At 39.2% G+C, this 22,915-nt stretch overlaps 1 protein-coding gene across 3 annotated transcripts; it reads right to left on the reverse strand.

Annotated features, from left to right (window-relative positions):
- Positions 1-7,574: 7,574 nt before the first annotated feature.
- Positions 7,575-22,741, reverse strand: Ca2 (carbonic anhydrase 2). 3 transcript variants are annotated; one of them, XR_015668214.1, is made up of 7 exons: positions 22,648-22,741; positions 21,391-21,588; positions 14,698-14,878; positions 14,247-14,409; positions 13,042-13,104; positions 11,396-11,551; positions 7,575-8,374 (listed from the first exon to the last, which is right to left on the reverse strand). XR_015668214.1 is itself a non-coding variant. In XM_087631630.1 (7 exons), the coding sequence occupies exons 3-7, from the start codon at positions 14,916-14,918 to the stop codon at positions 8,255-8,257; spliced, it is 591 nt and encodes a 196-aa protein (XP_087487756.1). In that variant the 5' UTR covers positions 14,919-15,085; positions 21,391-21,588; positions 22,648-22,741; the 3' UTR covers positions 7,575-8,254.
- Between the last annotated feature and the right edge of the window lie 174 nt (positions 22,742-22,915).

Raw genomic sequence — 22,915 nt, forward strand, 5'->3', positions numbered from 1 at the left:
AATGGGTCCAGAGATGACTCTAGAAGTATAATACAGGCTTGTGATGAGATTCTCACCTCTCATAAGGGACAGAACTTCTGGAAAAGAAAATTCTCTTTTCATAATCATATAACTTATTATAGAAGAAACCAAGGAAAAAGTGATCCCAACTAATTTCATCTGAAAACTCGTGTGACCCACACCTCGAAATGCTTTCTGCATGGCTTCTGTTCAAGGTCAGTATATACAGCGTCCATGAAATGAATGTCACACCAAGTAGAGCTATTTCAGAATAGTAAATTATGTTGCCATTGAGCTTTGAGATAATGGTTTATTAATACCAAGAGCAGAAAGGACAAAGGGGGGGAAGGAGAGCATGAAAATGATTGCTCACATGTGTGCCTGCACAGAGCGAAATGCTTTAAAAGGCATCATCTTTCAGTTCTCATAAGAGGTCTTTCAAAGCTAATTTTTTTTTTACAACAAGGTAAAAGGCAGGCTCAGACAAGTCATTTCCTTAAAATAACACATTATATACGGATTCAGTATATATATGACCTAACCAAGTTCTAACTACAGCAATAAAGTATAACGTGATCACAAAACTAGCAAAATGGCATTAGGCTCTGGTGTGCTCCTCTACTTCCTGGTGAGTTTGGTAGTGGTGATAAGTTTGTTTGCTTTTAAAAGAAATCAATTTTGTATAAATCCTTAAACTTCTGCTAAACCATGTCCACTTAAGCTTAGGTGTGAGTGCTTGTCATAGGCATTCATGAGAGCACGAGATATAATGAAAGAAACAGCCCACCCAGTTTGAAATACATCCAAACTGTGAAGAACATGGGACAAGGACGTAAGTAGCATATCTGTACTCTATTAGAGGAAGTTACATACGTAAGTGACTTCTGTTCCTAAAAAAAAAAAATCTTAATAGGTTTTTGCTTGGTTTTATACCTAGAAGACTGGCCATCCCTGCCCAGAGAGCAGTTCTCAGGAGTTCTGTGCCCAGGGAAGGCCTGACTATGGTTAGAGAACACTATCTTGTATGAGTAGACACTTTTCATGGAACACTGACAACTCAGGCCACTTTAATTCACAAAGAGGAATACAAAGGGTAAGAGGCAGACAATTCTAAGGATGAGCTTGCTTCTCCCTGAATACCTGTATGATTCTTCCCTTGTCTTACAGACACAGAAAGCTGATTTATTCTCTCTCTCTTAGACAGTTCTCTGTGCAGCCCAAGTCCAGCATACACAAGAGGTTTGTCCAGCACGTTCAAGCTCACTTATTCATGGAAAGTTCTGTGAAGTATAAATCTTTATTTCAGATGCTTCTTGTTCAAAATCTGAGGTAAGACTTACATGGTGCAATAGGTGCTCAGAGAATGAGAGGAATCAGCTTTCGTAATCTGGAAAGTGAAATACAAGATCAACTGGAAAGATCTGACCAAAGGACCATGGCTAAGGCACTGATTGTTCTTCTGATCTCTGACCCCATGATCAGATTTAGTTTCAACAACTCTTTGCATGTGCTCCCCAGTACAAGCTTGAAATTTTTATTTTCTGTTCTTATGGAGCAAAGTAAAGCTATGTAAACTATTCAGAACTGTTTATGAAAGAAGTCTAATGTTTAAAGTCCAGATGTGCCAATATATTGGGGTTTTAATGAAATTCAAAAGAGCAGTTTTCCTAGACTTAGTTGGTACAAAACCGTATTTATGTTGACTTTCATGTTTAAACATGAAATATTTTTGTCAACTAACAAGGCTCTTAGGGCTCTACTTCATAAACTGGTAGCTTTATCATATGCTTATATCATAGAAATAGCTTTTTCCTCATTAGGTAAGAAACAACCTATCTCCTAGCCAAAGAGTCTAGGATAATTGACAGGTTAGTGAGGCACAAGAGATAGACAAGAGATACATGCTTCAAAAAAACTGAAAATGTGAAGAAAATACATTTAAAGACATCAGGGATATGAACATAGCTTGGTAACTGTTATTTCTTGCTGGGTACCTACATAAAAATTGTTGAAAAATCCTGTCTATTGTAGAAGACTTGAGTTTATACAATATAAACATACAAGGTTCTACATTATACCTCTCCCCTTTAAATTTATACTGGACTTTTATTACCATGACTAAAAGTTATTTTACATAATCCATAAAATGCAATCTCAAGAAGTAACATTTGTTACTTCAGAATTAATGGAGATTATAATTTATAACTTCACCTTCATGTAAAATACCTCTTACAAGAAAGGTTATTTTGAACAGGGTTAGAAGTTGACCTGCATCCTATTATTAAAAGATAAAGATGTATTGGAGCTGGAGTCCTAACAGCCAGTTTCTCCCAGTGTTCCCTTATTTAGAAACAGTGTCAGTTTGTTCAGATGTGCTTATTCCAGGGTAGGTATGTTTGGAATCCAATGTAAACAGTATGCTTATTAAAAATGAATTTGCGCAAAAGTTCATAGAGCTAAAAATATTCGGTGGAGGTTAGGAGACAGTCCTCCCTTGATCATCTTTCAGAGGGCTGCTCAATACATTAACACCGCAGATTGGTAGAGAGTTGTAAGATTAAGCTGTATTTTTAATCCACACAGGTTGTAGTTTGTTGTTGCAGAAGCCCAACCCAGCCAGTACAGATGGGAAAGCACTCCTGGTGAGTGGGTTAAGGAAACGCTACCCCATTGGTAAATCCATAAGAATGTAAGTTGATATACTGTGGAACAAAGTTGTATATACTCATATGTATAAGTTAAAATCAATTAAATTTGAATGTTCCTCCCTGTGGAGAAAGACCTGGGAACACTGACTTACTTCATCAGGATTCCAATTTTCCAACACAAAAAAAAAATTTAGGGGGGATAGGATGAAAATCAGAATGTACCAGGACAGGAAAAGTACCATGAGGAGAAATAAGAGTCTAAGCTACACATGACATGAGAATCCAATGGGCCCATTGCTATGGGAGATCTTTAGAAACCATTGGTTTTGTGTACATATATTTGTGTGTGCATGTGCCTGTGTCTGTGCCTGTGCCTGTGTGAGTGCGTGCGTAAGAACCTGACCTGTAGCACTTTGGAGCACATACAGTTCTAAGCCTGGAAAGAGAGATGGTACTATTATTTGTCAATACACATGAGCTGAGTGAAAGATGTATGTATGAAGCCCATGTAGTTGGCAGAGACTTCTGTTCTTAATCCCAGTTCCTGATGAGCAGCAAAGGAAGTGGACCCAGAATCAGGAACTTGTATCACTTATAGATATTATGTACATTGAGTTTCTTGATTCCATATTTCAGCAAGCAATCACCTTGAATTATGACCCAGAAGTGTCTTTAAAATAGATGTATACATATCTCCCAGATTGGAACAATTATTTGTGAAGAATCTTCACAGACAAGACATCCTGATATTCGATTAGGGATAACGAAAACATAAAAAATATAAACACTAACATAAATGGTTTTCTGATTTGTATGCAAAGATGGATATAATACTAGGGTACACTTTAAGTACACTTAAGACATAAATATTAATGTACAAAAAGATCATTTAGCAGTTAAAAGCTCTTACAGATGAACAAGATTTGGTTCCTAGAACCTACATGGCAGGTCACAACCATTTATAAGTCCAGTTCCAGGAGGACAAAATGCCCACATGTATGTGGTGTACATAAACTCATGTAAGCATAGACATGATTATAAAAATTAAAATTTAAATGATAGATGTAAAATTAATTATTATAAAGGCAATGACATTTAAAACAACGCATTGTAAACAAAAGACTTTTTTGACTATTTTGCAATTACTCATCAAAACCAACTAAAATATTAAGCAAAAGAAAGAAAGAAAGAAAGAAAGAAAGAAAGAAAGAAAGGAAGGAAGGAAGGAAGGAAGGAAGAAAGAAAGAGAGAAAGGAATCCAAGCTAAAATGCTTGAGACCATCTGGACAAACATGCTTATGTTCACACTGAGAGAGATAGACTCTTCTGTCTTAACAATCTTATGTCAGGTACTGCCAGATAGTTAATGAATAGTGTATCTCTTGGAGTCAGGAGCTGTCGTTGTGAATTTTCCCCCAAGTTATTCCCAGAGGCATCAGGCATTCCACAGGCTCACCACATGTCAAGGTCTGTTGGATGGTAAAATCAACTATGTATTTCCTTATTTGGTTATTCATTTCCAAAAGTCTGGAAAAAAATCCACTTCCTACATCATGAGTCGATGAAATTTGCTTCAAACATTAATGCATTTACTGATCACTTCCTGTGAAAAAGACGTGATTTAAGAGTTTTACTCAGCTGCTGGATGAAACCTCTCGGAAGACAGTTATGGTAGGCTCCTGTTTACAAGCATAGCAGAGTATTATTAATAGTGTCAGGGGTTGGCTCTCTCCTGAGATGGTCATTGCTTGGCCATTCCCTCCATCTTGGTTCCATTGTTTTATCCCTGAACTACTTGTAGGCAGGACAAATTTTGGGCAGAATTTTGTGGGATGGTGGTCCCCCTCCCTCCACTGCAGCTGATGGAAGCAGATGCAGACACCCACAGCCAAACATAAGCAGAGTTCAGGGAGTTCTGTGAAAGAGTAGGGTAAAGGATTGAGGGAGCCAGAGGGCTCAAGGACACCACAAAAAACTTACAGAGTAATCTAACCTGGGCCCAGGGAGGCTCACAGAAACTGAACCACCAACCAGGCCTTGGCTGGTCTGAGGCCCCTATACATATGTGGTAGATGTACAGCTTATTCTTCATGTGACTTCCGTAACAATTAGAGTTGGGGCTGTCTTTGACTTTGTTGCCTGCTTTTGGTTCCCTATCCCACAGCTGGGCTGCCTTGCCTGGCCTCAGGGAGAGATGTGCCTAGTCCTGCTATGACTAAATGTTTCAGGGTGAGTAGATACCCACGGGGGGGGGGGGAGCATCTGAGACTAGAGAGATGGGGGAATAGGAGAGGGGTATAAGAGTAGGACTGGGAGGAGATGACGGAGGGGGGCTTCAATCAGAATGTACAGTGAATCAAACGATAAAATACAATTAAGAGTTTTACTCAGATTGCCTTTTTACATCCTCAAGCCAACTTTCATGAGAATTCCTTACTACATTCCCTTAGGGGGTGGGCAAACTGAAGCCCCAGACAGTCTAATATCTTTTCTAGTCACACAGTAAGTAATCATAGAGCCCAGGATCCCAGCATTGCAGCCTGTCCGAACCAATCTCATAAAAACTGACACACACAGGTCAGACAGGTAAAAGCTCATGTGAACCTCACTTAAGGATCTACAGGTAACATTATAAAGACTGAAAAGGTTATATTTATGTATTTAGAAATACATACACACATACATACTTATACACACACACAGACATACAGATACACACATACACACACACACAACAATTAAAAGAGAACACAATTTTGAAAGAGAGTAAAAGGGAGTATAGACGGAAGGATTTGGAAAGAGGTAAGGGATGGGAGAAATAATATAATTATAATTTCAAAAATAAATTCTCTAAAAAAAAATCTATGTACTCAACAATCCTTGAGGTGTCTATTTGAATATTTTTCTTCTGGGCTTAGTCTGGTCATTTTTTTTTTTTCTTTTCGGAGCTGAGGACCGAAACCAGGGCCTTGCGCTTGCTAGGCAAGCGCTCTACCACTGAGCTAAATCCCCAACTAGTCTGGTCATATTCTCAAATCTCCTTTGTCAAGATGTTCAGACAAGCTTGGTATTTTATTTTGGTGGCTAAAGCCAGATGCTTAGAAATGGGTTGGGTGTAATGATTTGATACAATTGGAGCACGACACATGGGCCTGTCACCCTGTAGGAGGTACAATGGAGAGAATATGAACACTAATTCTATGGCAACAAAGCTTTATCTCTAAAATTGAATAATTTTTATTTAATTGTATTTGGTATATGACAAATCATAGATGTATGGGAAAATAATTTTAAATCATCAATAACAAGAAAAATAGGTATAACTCTCTAGCTATCATCATGATGAATAGTCTTGATCTGAAAGCATAAGAACTTCCATAGCTTGCTTTGATGATGGACTCTACATACACATGTGTATATGTATGCATGTGCTCTTGCATGATATAAGTGTGCAATAGCATGTAAGTTTGAGTACACATAGTTGTATACATAGATGAGATGTAGCTAGAGGTGGAAGTAAAAAAATGGCTATGTGTTTACAAGTAGATAAAAATGAGACCAAGACAAAGCTCTAAGTATGATATTAAAGGTAGATTCAGAGATCTTGAGGAGAAAAGAGGCTGTTGGCGAGTGAAATTTGGACCAAAAATAATTGCGCACGGGTCGGGTAAATGAATACTACTTTCTGATATCTCTGGCCCATTCTGCTCTGTTTTAAAATACACATAATGTTTGTAGAATATGACTAGGAAGGGTTATGGACACAACAGTAAATCATACTACATTGTACCTTGAAAAAACCAGTTGTCACCAATAGATCATATACTATATAAAATCTTACATGTCAACGAACGTACATTTTGCCAGCACACTATGTGTGTGTGTGTGTGTGTGTGTGTGTGTGTGTATACAATTGTTTGGCATTCTCCATGTATCCAGTGTTTAGGTCTGTGGCACAAATGACGTTTCTAAAGGTTGACTTTGGGTCATAATGCATACAGACTTCAAAGTTTTTAGGAAGTGGGAATGTGGGAGATGAAGAGAGATCCAGTGACTGTGGAAACAAAGACTAGACAGTCTTTCTTGGAAGGCAGTGCTTTCTGTCAAACAATCCAAAACTATGTACTAAGAACTGGGATCCATATCTTCTCTAAGAAGCAACCTTTTTATCAAAGATAGATGTGGATGGGAAACTCTCTCAACATCTCTGGCCTTGCCTACAGTGTGCGAGGCTGCCTGAACTGTGTAAAACTTTTTTCATATGTAATCTTGAGCCTCTGTCAGGAAAAATGCCTTCTACTCCCAATCCTTCCTAGTCTTCTCTAATGTCTGAGGTAAGTCCTTACTTACTGATGTCACACCCTGGTGCTCTACAGAAAATCCCTTAATCGTGGGCAGGAGGAGCAATTTGCAGCCAGAAGCCAGCATGGCAGGGTCTAGAAAGGAAATTGTGTAGTTTTCTATTTGTGAAAAATGGATTTTTCAGTTCCAGAACCATCAGCTCACTTTTGTCTTGCTCTATAAAATGAACAGCTTACTTAATAAAAAGCAATGAAGCTACATGGTAATTAGCCTTATATACAAAACGTCTGACATGCAACTTTAAAAGAAGAAATGTTTGCTTCGCTCACAATTGCAGAGATCTTGAGTCTGTGGTTAGTTGATCTCTCTCCCATGACTTTGGGCATGTGAGAAGGAAAAATGTTATGGGGGTGCATTTGAGGGAAGAAGCTTCTCCCTTTGTGGCACCATCAGTTCTGACTCTCTGGACGAGTTTCATAGGACTCTCAAAGGATCACACCAGTGCTCAGGGATTTGCTTCAATTTTAATGGCTGACTATATATAATGAATTGATATGAACCCAGTAGGCAGTCATTTGTTCACCCATTTCTGTCCCTGTGGCGCAGACAATAAGGAACCCAAAATAGAGTTCTGAATTTTATTAGAGAATATATCTAAAATACATTATCCATTAGGTTATGGTAAGTTATCTGAAGGGAAATATACTCTGTATCACAACTATATCAATTTTTACATCTTCATTTACACCTCTAGAAATCAAAAGTCACTAAGTTACAACATAATTCATATTTAAGAATAACTTTGCTACAAATATATAAGCTTTTTAAAAGTTTTTCTTTAATATAAGATCTTGGAATAGTGAACATTCATCTAATTAATAACCATAAAACTATGACTGTTTTACCTGATTTGCCTAAATTGCCTCAGTTTGTCTCATGATGTGGATTTGTAATCAATCATTCTACCTTATATGGTTTTAAAAATAGCATTTTAATAAACAGGCCTGAGTACTCATTATTCTATGGCTGTGGAGAAGCAAGAGGCCATATCTGTTCTTTGCATTGCATTGTTGTGGCTGAGAAAGGATGCCCTAAGTCAACCACCAGCCTGCCACCATGCTACCACCACATGAGACACCTGGGTCTTCCTTTTCACATTTTATTAGTAAGCACAATGGGTGAGAGGTAAAAAGGCCTACAATATCAGATGCAAAGTCGGGATCTGAATCACCAAGGCGGAACTGTGCTTAGCTACAGAGAGGCAGCCACACTTGTGCTTTTTGGACCCCAGCTGCAGGGTCATTTTATTTAAAGGACGCCTTGATCTTTCTGTTCTTCAGCGGCTGAGCTGGACGCCAGTTGTCCACCATCAGTTCTTCAGCCTCCCCCTCCGAATTGAAGTTCAGTTTACGGAAATGAGACATCTAAAAACATAATGTAATTTTACAAAGTTAGTTTCAGGCTGGAGAGATGGCTCAGCGGTTAAGAGCACTGCCTGCTCTTCCAGAGGTCCTGAATTCAATTCCCAACAACGACATGGTGACTCACAACCATCTGTAACAGGATCCGATACCCTCTTCTGGTGTGTCTGAAGTCAGCAACAGTGTATTCATATACAAATAAATAAAGAGTTTTAAAAAATTAAATAAATAGAGTTTTAAAAAATTAAGTTTCAATTTAAATTCAGCCTCCAAAACTGGATGGTGGTGGTGCACACCTTTGATCCCAGCACTTGGGAGGCAAAGGCAGACAAGAAAGGAAAAGAAAAAGAAATGAAAATTAAAAAAAATTACCAACTAAATGCAACCCCTACGTGAGAAATCTGTTTACGTAGAATATACAAAAAGGTCTTTCTTTAAATAAAAATTTTCATGAGCTTGCTTTTCTTGCTTTCCTTTTAAGTTGAATAAAAATCTGTAAATACCTATGACATGTAAAGCAATGTATAATTTTAAATACATATTAAGGTTTTGTTTTCTATCCCAGAGAAGACAAAGTACATCAAGTGTTGGGTTGGGTAAAGGAGCAGGCTTTCCTGCTCCCAGGAAGAATGAAATACTGATCTCACATTTAGACATTTAGACCTTCAGGTTGCATTGGGGTTCTGAGACAGCTGAACCCATGAACTGGCTGTGTTTTATTTTCCTTTGAGCCAGTTCTGGTGTCCTGGCTCAACATAGACATGGGCAGATTCAAATGTGAAAAGTTCTGCTGTAACACTCAACGGATCTCTCTCTCTCTCTCTTTCTGTCTCTCTCTCTGTCTCTCTCTCTGTGTCTGTCTCTGTGTCTGTCTCTGTCTGTCTCTGTCTCTGTCTCTGTCTCTCTCTCTCTCTCTCTCTGTGTGTGTGTGTGTGTGTGTGTGTGTGTGTGTGTGTGTGTGTGTGCTCATGTGTTTGTGGATATATGTGCACATGTGGGTGCACATGCACTTGGAAGCCAGTGATCAGCCTCAAATACTGTTCAGTAAGTGCTGGGGCCATTTGCTTTTTCAGAGAAGGTCTTTCATTGGCCTAGAGCTTGCCTAGGGGGGGCTGGCTAGCTTGTGGGCTCTAAGAATCCATCAGTCCTCACTCTCCTAACATTGGGATTACAAATTAACATGAATATACCCAGTGTTGTCACATGATGTCTGGAGTTTGAACCCATGTCCTAGTATTTCTAAGATAAGTACTTTGAAGATTGACTGAGCCACTTCCCAGTCCTAAAACATTTTGATCAGTTGATATAGATAGCTCCATTATGGTCCCTTTCCATGACTCACATTATATTCAAATGTCAATAACATAACTCATCAGTTTAGGATCAGAGACAAGGCTGTGTATAGAAAAGTAAGGTATCAGAATACAACAGATTGTTTATCCTGTATATCAACCAACCACTCCTAGCACTCATACTTTCTCTTAAACTAATATCAGTTTGCTGTCCCAGAGAAGACAAAGTACATCACAATAGACAACTGTAATAAGTTTTAATTTTTCATGCTAACACTGTCTCTTGCTGAAATCTGACTTAGAAATGGGCAAGGAGCAAAATGCTAGTCAGCATGAGGGGAAGATTTGTTGAGCATCGCTGATCTTTAGAACAAGGCTTCTGTGTTCCTGGGGAATCAGTGGAAGGTGCCTCAGAGGTGGGAGTGCCTGGATGTGACACTCAAGAGTATTTTCAACCACCTAGCTTGAACAGAGCCAAGAAGCATAGCAAAACAAACAGAATCTCAAAAGAAGAACCAGAGCTGTGACTCTGAGCTATACAGAAGACCTCCAGATCCTGTGCACCATAACACGCAATTCATATGTGTAGTTTCACACTATTTTCTAAGATAAAGGGCAAATTCATTGCCTATAGCTTTCTATCTGTATTTGGTCTAGAGTGTGTACAGACAATAAGTCTACCTATCAAAGGAGCTATTGATAGGAGACTTTGAAATATCTGAGCTGTTCTTAGTGGAGACATCAAAGGAATGCTGATATTTTGCACCATATCTCAAGCACCACGTCTACAACAAGAAGTGGCATTTTAATCTTTTCCTTGTGCTACTTCATGCTGCTTGCTCAACTGTTAAAACTCCCGGTTTAATTTTCAAGCCACATACCAGGCAAACATACTGTTTTGTGGCCCACTTTGACTACACTACATGTGAGCTTCTAGTTGTATATTGATTTCCTCAAAGAACAAGTATGAATTAATTTTATGATCAACACATCAATATTCTAACAGAGAGCACAGAAAAGAAAATATGTTGCCAGCCACACCTGGTGCTGCCCAAGGAACTTCATGGAATGCACTTCCATTTTCCGGTGCTTACAGTTTTTATCAGCAAATTCCAGACAGTGAAATAAACTCTGGCAATGTGAACTTTCTTGCATTTTACAGGTCTGAATGCTCATGATTCCAAAAAGTTCCAGGTTTAAGTTACACAGATACTCAAATAATTGTCACTGAAAACTGTCTTTTATATTACTGGGATCTATCTGCCTTTTGTCATTCTCAAGAAATGTCCATTTCCCACATTTCAGCTTTATGCTCAGAGTGTCAGGAGGACTGTCAGGATTCAGAAGTACATCTCACACTCACAAGTGACAGCTAAATTCTTATGTCAGTGAGCAGGAGGCTGGGACTTATCACTGACATCTATGTGACTTTCAACATGAAATCTCATTTTTCAAAGCTTCTATTTCCTCCTGCCTGTTAAAAAAAGAACAAGCTAATAAGCAGATATCATTCTCATATAATCCTCACAATAACCAACACTTTCACAGATTAGGAACCTATCTGAGTACTGCCGAAGGTGTTGACGAATACCAGCAAATCTTTACTAACTGCCAAGCACTCTGTGACACCAGCCACAGGGTAAGACATCACAGGAGGATTAAATCCCAGACCTGACTGCGAAGAGCAGCTTTTCTGCCTCCACTGAAAGAAAACTCTCCCTAGAAAACCAACCTGCTCACTGCTGACAGTAATGGGTTCCTTGAGCACTATCCAGGTCACACATTCCAGCAGGGGCGGAGTGGTCAGAGAGCCAGGATATGTCCAGTAGTCCAAGTTTCCAGGAAGAAGGGAGCAAGGATCAAAGTTAGCAAAGGCTGCACGTTTCCCCTGCAGACCAAATGCATGGAAAACAGTCAGCACTAGATCTGCACTAGGAAAGATTATCATTCACAAGTCTAGTCTCCTCTTACTGCAAGACTTTTGTGCAGGGGTTTCTAGTCTACTGACAAACAAAATGAAGAGAACCAGCACTAGACATTTTGTTTGGACACATAGATTGGCAAGTGAGAGCATGAAAAATTACATATTATGTTTCATCTTGTCATCCAAACAGTTCCTTAGGTTTTTCAGTGCCCTTAACTGATTACATCTGGCATCTTAAGCCATATTGTTACCACTAAAATGGTAAATATAATTAGGTTGCAATAACAGAAATATAGGATCTTTGACAATAAGGTGATAATTTTGCAATGACATTTCACAGATCCATTAGAATTAAAGCACACTGTTCAGCTCTGGACATGGCACTTTCAAAGCAGTAACTGTGGGTGGAAATGTGAGATTTCACACCAGTGTTTTCTTTAGAAGGTCACTGTGAGACGAAGCAGTATAAGAATAAATAAAGGGAACTAGAGATAATTAGCAATCAGGAGCAAGAACAGGACCATAAGGAAAATGCATCAGGGTTATCACATGTGATTCAATGAGGGGAATGATAGGTGCAAAGATTTACTTTTTTTTTTTTTTTTAGTATTCAACACAATATTTTTATTGCTTGTTTTGGAATTCCATATAATATAACCCAGTCAATTTCACTTCCCAATCTTTCCAGGTCCACAGCCCACTCTTGTGACCTCCCTAAAAGAAAAGGAGGAGATAAAACAAAAAACAAAAACAAATCTAATTTGTGTTGCCTATTTGTGTTGAGTTTGGTTAAACTTCCAATGACCAGCTCTGTAACAACAGCAACAGCAACAACAGCAAAACCTGAGTTCTTTCCCACTCCCCTTGCTGTCAGAAGTCACAAAAATTGTAAAGAGCGACGCACCAGGATGTCTACCACAAGTTTAAGAGTAAAGATTTACATTTAGTAAGCTGGCTGCTACGTCAGCTTGAAGATGAGCCTTGGGTAGCCAGCCTGCCATGTGACCAGTCATTGCAAGTGGATGCTCAAAAGCCTCACCACATTAGTGCTACACAGAGGATTTAAGTCCAGGATGGATGAACTCAGGTCATGGAATATGAGTTTCCATGGAGCAGGCCTTTGTCCATCCCACACATCTCCGGATCTCTTGGGTTAGTTAGCATCGTGATCACAACATAGCAAGCTTCTCACAGCACTTTCTACATGAATCATAGGGTGGTTTGTTCAGAGGAGTTTTCTGACTCTTTGATGTTCTCTGGTTCTTGCATATGTATGCTTCTAATAGTAAATCATTATAAACCACACTATTTACCAGAATTAGAGCCTACTCTGCAGGAAAAAAATCATTATATATAAGCAATTATTTACTTCAGTAAACTGTTCACCCAAATACTATGTCATCAATAAGTCTGATCAAAGGAAGTTTTTAAAATCAAGATATTGAATGAGTTACCTTTGTTTTAATGGAATGCAGTGCTTCAGTGATTTTCTGAAGGCCTTGTGAGGCAGGTCCAATCTGCAGAAAAGCAGGGGTTATAAGGCCTTATGAGTCAACAGGTACCACAACAATTTTGGGTTTTTTGTTTTTGTTTTTATTGGTTATTTTATGTATTTACATTTCAAATGTTATCTCTCTTCCCAGTATCCCCGCCACAAACCCCCTAACCCTTCCAACACTATCAAAAATTGCTCAAAGAAGAACAAGTAAAATCTACCCCTAGACATCTGTGACTTGTAAACACTGACAACACCTGTTTTGGCAGCTGTCACTGAATCCTTAACCCACCTCAGCTTCTGACTCTGTAACTCATTTCCCTGAATTAGCTTGCTATCACCCTATCACCACCAACTGCTAAGCTCAAAGAAAAACATCTTACCTCAGTGGATGCCTTTGAGGAGCTCACGCTCTTGTCTACCCTACTACATACACTCTCTCCCTGTCCCCACCCCCCCCACCCCCAGGCCTTTCTAGCAGTCTCTTGACTCCTGTTTCTTTTCAATCATTAGTAACCATGGCCCAAGTGCTGGGAAGCCCCACACTAGCTGTTTCTCAGGATTATATCCCGAGCACGAGCACTTTTATCACGTTTCTCTTTCCGCTGCCTTTGGATGACTTAAGGAGCTCTGAAGCTTCCATTTCAGCATGAGATACTCGAATGTCCACCCCACAGTGTTCTACACTCCCCTTTACAACTTGCTAGGGGCAGCTCAACTCAGATCCCATAGTTTCTGAAATTTTTGCCAGTGATGAAGTCCTGTGTTAGAACCACCCCATCAGGACTCAATTTCAATTTGGCATTGTCTATCCCAAAAAAACAGAGTAATAATCTTCACTGAAGGTTCAATTTAAACAAATTATATCCTATCAGCCATCTTCAGTTTAACCTTGTCTATTCTTCACATTAATATCTAACCGATTTCTAAGTGACATACCCCAAAATGTCTCTCACATATTCATAAGGAAGGCATAGAATGATGAAGGGAGAATTAAACCTGAAAATACTTAAATACCAGAAGCATTTCCTCAGATTTTTTGTAGAATGTTCTTCCTGTTATAAACATTCTGTCTAGTCAATCACCTTAACAAAAACAAAACAAAACAAAACAAAAATCAACCAAAAAAAAAAAAAAAACCAAGGGTTTAGGCAATTAACTAACCTTCAAAAAAATACCCAAAACAGCCAGTCCATCTGGGTGCTGCACAGCTTTTCCAAAATCCCCATATTTGGTGTTCCAGTGAACCAAGTGAAGCTAAAGTCATGGGAGACAAAACCACAGTAAATGATTCACAGGATAAAAGCCACCAGATCTTACCTAATGACTACTCTTTCCTTTATAGGTAAAGGTTATTACAGATAAAATGTGGATAATTTTAAGCAAAACTTCATTTAATTCTATACTGGTTATACTGGTTATACACATCACTTCAAGAGCACTGCTAAGACAAGGACATGTAGAATTTTTAGAAAGGGCAGATTTTATTTATGAATTTATAGTAAAATAAACTCAATGCTATTCTTACAGCCTTAACTGGATGGTGACAAACACCTAAGAAACGATGGAAGATCCTTCGCAGAGAGTTTGTTTACTCAGTACGGGATGGACTTACAAAAAAACTTTGAAAATTAATACTAAAAATGGATTTTCCCTGTAAACAAGAGATGATCTTACCTCTGCAGCATATTTTTTTTTGTTCACGGTGTGCTCAGAGCCCTGGCCATCAGATGAGCCCCAGTGAAAGTGAAACTGGATCAATCTGTAGGAGCCACTGAGGGGTCCCTCTTTCAGCACTAGAATTATAATGTGTGCATGTAATGTCTCTTTATACATAACATACACACATGCACTCACGCACACATACACACAGAAATTAAAACCAGACAGACTTAATATAGTGCCAACTAAAGCTATTTCAACTGTTTTATTTTCCTATGTGCTAGCTGGTAGAAGACAGATGCCTTGTCCATCATGGCTGGGCTTTATCACTGGTATGTCTCCTATAGATAAAGATCCAGAGAGAGAAGGTTTACAATTAGTAAAAGGACTAGTAGAATGATCAATCTATGAACCCAAGGACCTGTTTTCTATTTGGCCCAAAGATTGTCCTGACTTCCTGCCAGTTAAACACCGTAAATATTATAAATTTAACTATACTTATGCTAACTGGCTCTGTCACCTGAAAACTTGTATCAAACCTCTAGGCCTTCCTAACCTGTAAAATATGTGCACCCAGTTATTTATTTCACTAATAATCATCTGTATCATCTCTAGCATCTGTATGTTTTAGGTGCTTTGTCTTCTACAAACTAAAATCTAAGTACAGGAACTATACTGGATTCTCCCTCCTGGAATTAGGAAGGCTTTACTAAATCATCATAGAGGCCACATGCTTCAATTCCTCCATTCATAGGTACTTGACCAGTATGACTTGGAAGAGGATTATAATAGAAGTAAACAACTAAAACTTTTGCTTACTCGCATGTATCTATGATATTTAAACAATATAGTCAAATGTTCTCAGAAGTCACTCAGTTCTGCTCACTTATTTTCTCAGGACTGAGATAAAAGCATCTGTTACTTGGGTACATTTTTTTTGTCCTTAGACTATAGTTCTATAAAACAATGAGCTTAACTCCATGGTGGCTTTGTAAAACATAAGACAGAGTCTCTACAATAAACTTTATTTGCTTCATTTCACTCAAATATGTTTAGTCAGTAGCATGGCCTATTAATCTATTCAAAGTAAAGGATGAAATCTGGCTGAGACATGCAGTGTAGCCTTTCCACAGCACCTATACAATCACTGGATGCAGACTCTTCCAACAAGCCAAGAGGAAACAAGAAGAATGAATCATAAATGGTATCATATTACACATACATGAAGAAATATGACCTTGTATATACTATACAGAGAACAAGTCCCTTAAAGACCAGAAGCTACTATCTATCTGTGTTTATCTGATGAGCCAGCAAAGAAAAAAAATTAAGGCCAGCTTCCTATACTAGTCTATTTGGAGTTTTGTTTGTTTCTTTTTTTCAGAAGCAAAAGAACAATTTTCTTAATAATACCTGCGTAACAATGAAATCATCTTTATAAAGCAACTTAGTAGTAGGGAAAAAAAATCTTTACGTTACTGCCTCAAAGCTCACGACCAATTGACCGATCATATACAGAAAATGCCATGTATAGAGTCATTAGCTCTGCCATGGGCCAAATCCAGTTCAGTGAACCTACCCTAAGCATCAGACATCACCAGTGTAAGAGTGTCTGCTTTTCCAGAGAAGAGAATCAAACTAGCATCTCACATTGTCAAGTAAACAAACAGTCCCACTAGTTCTTATTCCCTCCTTTCAGACCTTGAAGTTCCATCGTCTTTCAATTGTTTTAGCAGATATTTTAAGCACAAATATGTTTTGAGTCCACATATACCTTTATTTTATTTGTGACACCAAAAGAAACGATTCAATGATCTAACATACCCCGTGGTAATTTTTAACACTAGACAGCTGTCTTAGCTCACATTAAAATATAACTGTTGCTACGCAGATTAGAAGGCCATTGTAATTAGAAAAAAAGTTATTAAATTCTTAGAACTGAGTTGCTACAGAGAGCAGAAATTTGGGTTTCAGAAAATTGTGAGCATGGAGTTGATTTCATGCTTGGAAAACATTGCTATAATCATACAGTTCTTTTATCTCAGATAGATGCAACATGTATTACTTTGTCTAAGAAATAAAAATTACCACACTTTGATTAAATTTAGCTTACACTATATTCCAAGATACATTTATTCATTCTGAGTTATTAAATACCATTTTAAAACTGTCTTGGTTTATAACGAAGTCGGTTTTTCTCATGCAAAATTATATTTTCAGTGTAGTAGAAATTACTGACTGTGTGCTTATCCTCTATAAAAATGCAGACATTGGTGGTGGGCAGGCGTTCTACAGAGTCCGTGTTCTCAGTGTGCCATAGAAACATGTTCCACCAGGTGGCAGATATAGAACGAGGACTTTCAAATTTCAATTTAAATTCCATATCAAAACTTGTCCCAATTTTAACTTTGTAATCTATCATCAGTTAAACACAATATAAATACCATATAACACTATATAATAATGCCTTCTTATACTGGATACTTAAATTATTAAGCTGTATTTTCATTAAGAAAGGAGATTTTTACAGTAGTGAAATAAATTAGAAACCCATATAAAAATCACTGAAAATGTACCATTGCTCACTATTTTTCTTCTTGGTCACTACTGATAATTAAGATGTATTTGAACAACAAGCTAAAGACCGTTGGGGTAAGTATTCTCCCTTAATTCCCAAATTACAATTTTAGCAATTCCCTTTCAGACAAATAAATCCTTTCCACAGATAAGATGAAAATGTTAATAGCTAAAACATTTTCTCTACAAATACTCTGCAAATCTAAAATTCATGCTTGCAATCTTTACTACTAATTAGATTATGCATACTTTTGCATTAACAGCAGTCAATAATCCTAGAACTATAGTCATGCAAACAAATCTGAGAGGGGTTCTTCATGTTCCGTTTCTTCTAACCAGTTAACAATCAACAGTGTACAGCAGTTTTAGCTGAACTTATTTAGGGATTACATAAGTTTAAGCTTGACACCTTTTGGGAGTAAGTTTCACTACTCATAGCATTCAGGAAACTCTGGTCAGTGTCCTAGGTATTAATAGTTATTCTGACATCACTAACTCTGCACACGGAAACCCTCCATTGGTTGCTTAGTATCACTTGTGAACGGTAAGTTTACAGCTTCAAAATTAAGTCCCTGGAAAGTCAACAGAACCCAGGTACAAAGCCCCATTATGTTATCCACACAATGGTCAGCTTCAAAGGCAAATGAGGGTCACTAGGCCTCTTTCTTTCTTCTTGGAGGAACATAAACAAATAAGCACTGTTTCAGTTTTTAAAAGGAGAGTTAACTGAGATGAACAGTGGGTGCTGACCCAAGAATTCTGACATTGCTCTCCTAATTCCTCCCTAACTTTATAATGAAGCAGAGAGAGTTGGAAACACATCAGCAAGAGTTAATAAGTTAGGAGTGGTTAATGCTTTGACTCCTTTTGTACCAGAAAAAGCTGTCAAAAAAAAACATCTCAAGCAGAGAAGGTTATTTCTTAATAATACTTTTTAAAAGAACGTATTAGCAATTTTTCATTAATTTAAGATTATTGGCTTTAAAGGAATGTTGACAATTTTAGTGTGAGCTTCCAGTCTAAAACTTGTTAATTCCTTGTTTTAAAAGAATTACCTCCAAGTAAATAAACACAACATCAAACCCAGTTAGCTCAGTGTCTGACACCAGGTACTTAAGCCTGGGTGTAAGATAACATTCAGAACACATTGCAAGGCCTCACTTCAAGATAAACTCTAGAAGGCTGAGATCTCCGTGCTGAGGTGGGGAGTAGGGCGGGGTGTGTGTGTGTTTGTGTGTGTGTGTGTGTGTGTGTGTGTCTGATGATGGATGCATTTAAATACAGAAAGGAAAAATTTGAAAAATTCAAAAAATACTAAAACAAATAGACAAAAATAACTCAACAAAGCATTGTTAAAATGCTAACTTTCTAAATAAAATACCAAGTGTCCAAAATAAATTATTTTTAGACTTTAAGTGTAAAGAAAAATTACGTTGACTTTTTAAAACACGGTACATACAACCGACGATCGATAATATTTATCATTTGAAGATTTTTACTTGTATTCTTGTTTTAAACACTGATAGTTAGAAAGTAGTGTTGCAAAGGACAAGCCTAAGCAAGCCATTCTTTCCTTCCTTCTTCCTGCCTTCCTTGTTTCTTTCTCCCTTTGTCTCTTCCTTCCTGTTGTGGGCTGACTACAGTATCACTTCCATTTGTTAAACCTTTGAGAATCTAAGAATCTTAAAAAAAAAAAAAAAGAAAATCTAAGTAGCATATTTCCATGTGACATATTACTATTTAACATAGTATGTAAGTGGGTTTTTCCTTTTATATCAATATTTTAATACATTCTAGATTCTTGTTTAACCAGAGTAACTGAAAGAGATAGGAGACACTAGCCAAATTACAAAGGAGTCTTTCATGGGCAAAGGAGAACTATAATCTTTGCTGACCCTTGTTTTTCCTAGACCTTGTTGCTATCTAGGGCACACAGACACACATCCTGTGCTCTCTTTAATCCCCTGGAGCTTCCTAAAGCCCTTTGCTGGAGTCTCTTCCAAAACACCCAAACCCTTTATTTCTCTGAATGAACCTTATTTGCTCTGGAAAGCCTTTACAGAAGTATCATGTGGATTACCAAGCCTCCTCCATGTTTCTACAGTTTCTAAGACCACATAATTTTTACAAGTACCAAAGTGACAGCCTTTCCTTCTCACAGATATTGATAGTCACCCAACTGATTGTATGTGAATCTCTAGCTAATTGACTTTCAAATCCAGGATTTCCCACCAGGGAAGGGAGTTAAGTCAAAAGAAGTATTGGCAGCCACACTTCCTGTTCCCCACACCCTTCCTTCCCTGGAGGCTGCCTGGAAATTCAAGGGCTTAGCTGCGGTCTCCTGCTAGGAAACCATCTCCTTTACCCTAGTCTCTAAAAGCTCTGGAACCCTGACTTGTGCCAGCCGAGCCCCCATTCCTCTCTTCAAACCGCCCTTGCCCATGCTGTCTGTCTCCAGTGCTAGGGCCTCAGACTCTCAGAGAATTCTTACAACAATATTTCAATGACTTCTTGGATGTCAAATCAAGAGCCCCAGTTCCTTGAACAGTTTCTTTTTGCCTGTATCAAAGTTACAGTCAGAGCCTATATTTTTATATCCTTCTCTTTTAGATATTTTCAATACACGCTGGATTCTGAGGACACAGGAAAGGAATCTGGCTCACCTGCCCTCGTGACCCTTAGTTTACGAACCCTGACTGATATTAGTGATGATGATATTATTAGGAGAAAGACTCCCTGTTAGGCAGACAGGGATGGGGGGTGGGGCCGGCTAGGTAGCAAAGGTAGTCAGTTTCCAGGATGGCTTGAGACAAAAACCTGGCAGCTTAAAACAAAGGCTCTGTAGGACTTCGGTCTCCCAGAAGCAGCAGGCTCAACACATTCCAAAGCCTGCTCTGGTCACACACAGTTCTGGACCAATCAATTGTCCTAGCTTCCTTCAAACTGACCAACCCTGAATGACTTGTCAGGCTTTGAAACCCCCTGCCCTGGAGAAAAGGCTTTTTTTTTCTTTTTGAGTCTCTCCTCTTCTTTGCAGAATGTCTTTTTCTATGTGTGTCTGTAGCATTATGTGTGTTTCTTCACCCCCCAATAAACCCACCTTTCTTCAATGGTCGATTCTTAGGTATTTGAGATTTCTCGGCCGATATTGAAATATAATGGCCAACCTGATTATAATGCTTTAATTAAACATTAGATAGCAAGCTGGTATTTAGCATGGTCATTAGCACCAACTCTGACAGCAATAGAAGCTGTTTCCTCTGTCTTTGTCTTTTTCCTCTAATATACCCCTTACTCCAAACCACCAGCAAACAATGTGTTTACAGCCCCATTTCATTCAATGACCTTCAAAGGAAAACATTCAGGAAAATAGGACACTGGCAATTAAATCAACTAGCAGGCCATAAAGGCAGCCACTGTGTCTAAATGGGACAGGGACTCCTTTTCCTAAAGAAAGAAAAGCATTCACCAGCATCATGTCAAGAGGCCCTATTACAAATAAATTACTGTAATTGGATTTTTTTTTCAGTAACTGTCTAAGCATATCCAAACAACTGAAAAATCTTCACTTGTGGAATAAATTTTTGAACGAGATTCTGATATCTTTATGTATGCACACTATGCCGACACTGACAAATACGTACAGTGTTTACTGGGAACGTCAACCTTTTTAATCTTCAGATTAAAATCCCTTTCTGCACTGCTGATTTGAAGGCAGTACACATTAAGGCATACCTACTGAGAATAGCTATCGTCTGGGAGGACAAATGTTTTAAACAGAATCTTAAAAGTTTAAAAGTTTTGTGAATTCCCTGGTTTCTGTATTGCTCAAGACCCGCCTTGCCTGATGGCCTACATATCTGACAATCTGACAAGGAAGAATACAGTCCCTGAGGATAGTTCACAGTAATTAACCTACTTCTGGGACCAATGAAAGAAATCAGAGTGGCATCTTAGTTTCTGGACACAAACGGTCGTGGCAGGGACCTGCCTCCCGTGTCCCTGTATTTTCCATTAGGACGGAGAAATGACTACTGGCTAGAAAGCCTGATGTTTCCTAAACACTAACCTGCAAAGTCCTGGGAGTCATCAAACTCAACGTTGAAGGAATGGCCATTGTTGACAATGCTCTTGGAAGCAACCTTATCGTAACATATGAGCAGAGGCTGTAGGGAAGGGTCATGCTGGGCAGTCCCGGTGTCAATGTCCACAGGGGACTGTCGGTCTCCATTGGCAATGGGGAACTCCTTGTGCCAGTTCTCTGGTCCTAGAGATGAGAAGACAGCTGTGAGGTCACCCATGTGGGACACCAGCCACTGAAAGCCATCAGTAGCTCTAGATACAGTTAGCTCAGTTCCAATTTCGAAGGTGATACTCAATTAACATTTATGAAAACAATGTGCCTCTGTCCCCTTATTTGTAAGGTGGGGTAATAATATTGCAAGTCTACCTCATAAGGCCAGCACGAAAATTAGAATCAATATACATCAATTTCTTAACAGATGTCAGACAAGCATTAACAATTTTGAGGTCTTTTTACTCAGATTCAGTGACTAAAACTGGGCAGAGCTACTGACAAACAACGATGTGGTCTGCCTGGGGATATAAATTCTCCTGTGACTGAGTTTGGGATATATATTCTAAGGCATACCAGGTCCGAGAACCTCGTGCTGCCACACTAGGTGACAGTAAAAGCCATATAGTCCAAAACTCAAGCTCTGACACCTCCTTTAGAATTTTCTTTGCTGGGAAGCCCACACACTTTAACTGCAAGCCAGGCGCACCTTCCTTTTCCCTCAGCTGGCCTCATGTACCCAAGGCCTTTGATCTGGAAGACATCTAGATATCTACGACTGACCCTCTAACACTGGAAGTTGAGAGATGAGTGGAAAACTCTAGAGCCAGAGCAATTAGATTCAAAAGGAATCCAGAAGATGCCACAACAAAGTACGCTGATAATCCTAGCCATAGTACAGCTGATACTGATACGAAAGGGACAAGGGGCTCCTCTTAACTTTTTTGCGACCCACAACTAAAATGTTAGTAATAACTCTTGCCCGATTCTGCCTCGGTTGGCCTTGGGTGACTAGCTGTGGTCACCACAGGTACTGTTCTCGGGTGTTGCGTTAGGTTATCCCTCCCAGCCCCTGTGCCGGACCAGGCAAGTTTGAGATCAGATCCTCGACAGCGCTCTGAGTCGGGAGCCAGGGACATCCCAGAGCGGGGACCCGGCATCCAACCTGCGCTCCGGGATCTGCGGAGCGAGGCAGGTGCCTGAGCCCAGACCGGGAGCGCGCAGCCCGGAGCGCGCGGCCTCTGCACTCACCGTTGCTCTTGCTGTATCCCCAGTGGTGGGACATAGTCACGCTGGTGATTGGGGCAGAGAAGCAGTTGTCGTCCGTCTAGTGGTCTTGCAGTATGTGTCCCGGTCGCACGGTCCAGCTTTTATAGGCTCCCGCCAACTTGGTGTTCTGGGCGGCCCAGGGGAGGGACCGAGTGGACCTGAGCAAGGGGAGGAGACGGTGGAGGTGGCGGACGGAGGTGACAAGCAGAGGTGACAGGCGGAGGCCTCGGTGCTCCGGGCCCCCGCACCT

This window comes from Rattus norvegicus, chromosome 2 (genome assembly GCF_021556685.1).
Source record: "Rattus norvegicus strain SHRSP/BbbUtx chromosome 2, alternate assembly SHRSP_T2T, whole genome shotgun sequence".
Taxonomy (NCBI): domain Eukaryota; kingdom Metazoa; phylum Chordata; class Mammalia; order Rodentia; family Muridae; genus Rattus; species Rattus norvegicus.